The 4,614-nt window shown below is 38.1% G+C and overlaps 1 protein-coding gene across 5 annotated transcripts in view; it reads left to right on the top strand.

Annotated features, from left to right (window-relative positions):
• The window catches only part of GOLGA4 (golgin A4), a 116,500-nt gene that overhangs the window by 6,038 nt on the left and 105,848 nt on the right, over positions 1-4,614 (top strand). For all 5 annotated transcript variants that reach the window (XM_017508449.2, XM_017508445.2, XM_017508448.2 and 2 more), the window contains exon 2: positions 2,141-2,230. In XM_017508449.2, coding sequence (XP_017363938.1) covers positions 2,141-2,230 — 90 coding nt within the window. The remainder of the gene's footprint in view (positions 1-2,140; positions 2,231-4,614) is intronic.

Genomic DNA, 4,614 nt, shown 5'->3' with positions numbered 1-4,614 from the left:
TATATATATATATGTATTTTGTGTGTGTGTGACAAAGTCACGCTGTTGGTGCCTAGACTGAGTATGTGCAATGGCATGATCTTGGCTCACTGCAACCTCTGCCTCCCGGGTTCCAGCAATTCTCCTGTCTCAGCCTCCTGAGTAGCTGAGATTACTGGCACCTGCTACCATGCCTGGCTAATTTTTATATTTTTAGTAGAGATGGGGTTTCACCATTTGGCCAAGCTGGTCTCGAACTCTTGACCTCAGGTGATCCACCCGCCTTGGCCTCCCAAAGTGCTGGGATTACAGGCGTGAGCTACCGCGCCCAGCCATTTATATTTTTAAGTTCTTTTCTTTCCTGTTCTGTTTTTGGTCGGAGAGGATATCTTATCCCTTAAGGTGACTTCTGCACATAGCTAATTTCATCTTCCATGTGTTAGTTTTTCTGGTTCATCTTTTAGAAGGGGTATATGGTTGGAGTTCTTAGTTGTAAGCAACAAAAACTTAGTCTATCTAGTAGTTAAGTAGAGAGAGAATTTATTGAAGATTCTAGCTTACAGAATTTCCTTGAGGTCCCGAAAGTCTGGCTGATTTTTATGTCCAGTTGTCCTGGGGACACTGCTCTATGTTGCAGCTGCTTCAGCTTGGCACTAGCATTGCATCTTTCATATCACAGCTTATATCTGTGTGGATGCATGAAGTTCTGTCTCTGTTGTCATGAGATGAACTTTATTTGCTTGTCTGTTTTGTCACGTCACTCACTTAGGACTCGAAGTTTCCTGTGGCTGTGTTTCACTGATGGAGCTCAGGTTACCCTGTCTCAGATAAAAAGAAGATTGGGTTAGTAAGTTTTCTGAGCTAACTCACGATGGACTTATAAGAGCTTTTAATAGAAAAAAGGTTATCAAACTTTTGTCATGTTTGTAGATGCTTTTCCTCACCTCCCAATTAAACTGCTGCTTTGTTTTTCACAAAAACCCCTTTCTCGGTGATTGTAGAAATAAACTCTTGCATTTTTTGTGTTTCAATTAAAAAAATTAAATCTTTAATATAGCTTAAGTATGAAGTAAGGATCTGATTTGTGTGTGTTGCCCCATAAGTATGGCCAGTTGTCCCCGCATTTATTGAATGTCTATCCTGATGCAAAATGTTGCTTTTATCATAAACTAAACATGTATATGTTGGTCTGGATGTGTATATGTGTGTATAGAGTATGTGTCTGTATGTATACTCGTCCTCACAACCTCTCAGTTCTACCCTGTCCACAGCAGTTTGTGCACAGATATAACAGACCAGAGTTCCATTTGTTTATTCATTCATTTATTTGACAAATATTTATTAACTGCCTTTCGTAAAGTGCAGACTACAAAAAGAGGTAAGGTATCACGACTCATTCATTTCTCTGTGTAGATGAGTTCAGATCTATTTTGCTGTGGGTGTAGGAGGATCTTGAAGTTTTGGTTTTATACTTTTAGGGCTGTTTTTAGCTCACCTTAGAGTAGACCCCCAACCCCTAGTTTACATTTTGAGCCCTTTCTCCTGAGTTGTTTTGCACTGAGGATTATAGGAATCAGGTTGTCAGTTACAGAGCTAAATGAACTAGCATCTCAGTATTTAGCAGTGGTATTCAAGGTAGGCTTAAAGCAAGGCTGTTAATTAGGTGGGCAAGTGCTGTTGATCTGTACATTTCATAGTATTGAGTGTTAGCGCTAGAAGGTAGGAGGGATCTTATAGATGGAATTGACAGCCTGTTTTTTAAATGAACTTCTAATCTTGGAATAATTTTGATTTATAGAAAAGTTATCAAGATAGTGCAGATAGTTTGTATGTACCCCTCACCTAGTTTCAGTTTTCTCTAATATTACCATCTTACATTAGTATCACAAGTTTATTTTATATATGGAGCCACATAGTCCTCAAAAAGTTCATTTAGCTAAGATCATAGTTCTAGTTGGTGGCAGAGTCAGGCCAGGGACCTGGTAGGTAGCCTGGATTTTTTAGTTGATTATATTTGTTATCCTTCTCTGCTTTTCATGTGTTTGCTCTTTTCCTTTCTTTCACTGAATTCTTTGGGCATGGACTGAGAGAAGGACTACCTAGTACACAGTTCACTGGTCAATATAGTCTTGCTAATTTGTGCAATAATTTTGAAATCTAGGCTTCCTCCAATTCTTCAACACCAACAAGAACCAGGAGCAGGACATCTTCATTTACAGAGCAACTTGATGAAGGTACACCCAACAGAGAGGTAAGTTTGGAATTCCTTTTCTAATATACCTTTCACAAGAAACTAATTAAAATGTAATGCTTTTGAAAACAAAATGGGAAACTATTTTGACAGGTCAGCTATTTAATTCCTAGGTAGAATTTTTATTGGTAGCACACTTAGTCTTCTTCTTTTTTTTTTTTTTTTTTTAACAAATGGCCATTAGGATTTATTTATTTATGTTTTTAAGATAGGGTCTGGTTCTGTCGCCCAGGCTAGAGTGCAGTGGCATGGCCACTACTCAATGCAGCCTTGACCTCCTGGGTTCACGTGATCCTCTCACTTCAGTCTCCTGAGTAGCTGGGACTATAGGTGCCTGCCACTGTTTCTGGCTAATGTTTAAATTTTTCGTAGATGGGGTCCCAATATGTTGCCCAGGTTGGTCTTGAACTCCTGGGATCCAGTGATTCTCCCAGTTATGCTTTGTAAAGTCTGATTTGTTGAGAACTTTAATTTAAGAGGATAATACAGTCTGCATTTACTGGTTCAGGTTTTCAGAATAATTTGATAGTTTCTTCCACATAGCATCATTTTTTCAAGCTGGTGAGTAGAAAGAGACACGACCTACTGAACCGATTCCATGTAACCAGCAGCTGGCATTAAAAGTCATTATTTCCAACTTGTTCTTCCTGTAAAATGTAACACAAGTACAGAAAAGAAGGGAAAACATAAATGCACAGATCAGCAAATTATCACCAAGGGAATCCTCCCAAGTCAAGCAAAGGAACACTGCCAGCAGTGTAGTGCTCTCTCATTCCCCGTGAAAGGTTACCACCTTTTGGTATTAGCTTGCTTCCTTTTTTTTTTTTTAATAGTTTTACTTCTTTATGTGCTTTCTAAATGTAAACATTATAGTTAAACATTTGAGTTGTCTCCAGTTTTTGGCTATTTTGAATTGTGTTGCCGTCAACATTATTGTATGTGTCTTTTGGTATACATGTACCTGCATTTCTGTTGGTATGTACTTTGGAGTAGAATCACTGCTCCATTTTAGCACTTTAGAATATAATGCTGATGGTTTTCCAGAGTGGTTGTAGAAATTTAAATTCCCAGCAGGAGTTTATGAAAGTTGCTTTTGCTCTGTGTTTTTGACAGTCTTTATTTTTCTCCTCTGTGTAAATAAATATGCTGGAAAACAGTCTTTTTCATTTCAGCTGTTTTGATGGTGGTCTTTCATTTTGGTTTTAATTTGCATTTCTCTGATAACTAACAAGATTGACTATTTTCATCTGTTTATTGGCCGTTTCATGTCTTCTTTTGTAAAGTGCTTGTTTAAGTCTCTTGCCCATTTTTCTATTGGATTATCTTTTTTAAAATTGATTTGTAGGAGTTTTTTTTTAACAATATAGAATACATAGGAGTTTTTGATTGAATATATGTCTTGCAGATATCGTCCACTCAGTGGCTTACTATTCATTTTCTAATGATGTGCTTTGACGAACAGAAGTTCTTAGTTTTAGGCCAAGTGTGGTGGCTCATGCCTGTAATCTCAGCACTTTGGGAAGCTGAAGCAGGAGGATTGCTTGAGTCCAGGAGTTTGAGACCAGCCTGGGCAACAGGCAACAGAGTGAGACTCTTGTCTCTAATAAATAAATAAATACATATATGCACGCATACATACGTACATAAAATTAGCCTGGCATGGTGGCATGTACCTCTGTGGTCCCCGCTACCCAGGAGGCTAAGCAGAAGGATTACTTGAGCCTCAGAGGTCAATGCTGCAGTGAGCCATGACTGTGCCAGCCTGAGTGACAGAGCAAGACCCTATCTCTTAAAAAAAACAAACAAAAAAAAGCCCTGGGTCCCATCCATGTACCATCCCTGACAGTACCTTCCATCTTAGATGTTTAACAAAATGAGAAAGCAGACAGGGAGTAGGGAGATGATGAAAACATTAATTTAATGTTCTTTTAATCAGAAACTTAATTATATAATCGAAAAATCTTTTATGTATAAAATAAGTTGAGGTAAGGTTTCGATTGTACTCTGTGGTCAAAAATACCTGTTAAAGTTGTCAAAAAAGTTTGAAAAGCAAGGAGATGAAGTGATGACAATGCTTTATCATTCTATCCAAAGCCATTTCTTAGCTAGGATTGTTAATATTAAAATTTGGAAAAAAATAAGTAAACTTTAGCTTAGTTGGTTGATTGCAAGTAGAGTTCTAAAAGCAAATTTTTCAGAAATAGTTATTTTGGAAAGGTATATTCAATAAAATTGCTTTAAAGCATCCTAGATTTTTTTTTGTTTTGTTTTGTTTTTGAGACGGAGTTTCGCTCTTGTTACCCAGGCTGGAGTGCAATGGCGCGATCTCGGCTCACCGCAACCTCCGCCTCCTGGGTTCAGGCAATTCTCCTGCCTCAGCCTCC

This window comes from Cebus imitator, unplaced genomic scaffold, assembly GCF_001604975.1.
Source record: "Cebus imitator isolate Cc_AM_T3 unplaced genomic scaffold, Cebus_imitator-1.0 Scaffold391, whole genome shotgun sequence".
NCBI classification, from domain to species: Eukaryota; Metazoa; Chordata; class Mammalia; order Primates; family Cebidae; genus Cebus; species Cebus imitator.
The sequence above is the reverse complement of the archived record's forward strand: the minus strand, read 5'-3'. Positions and strand labels throughout refer to the sequence as shown.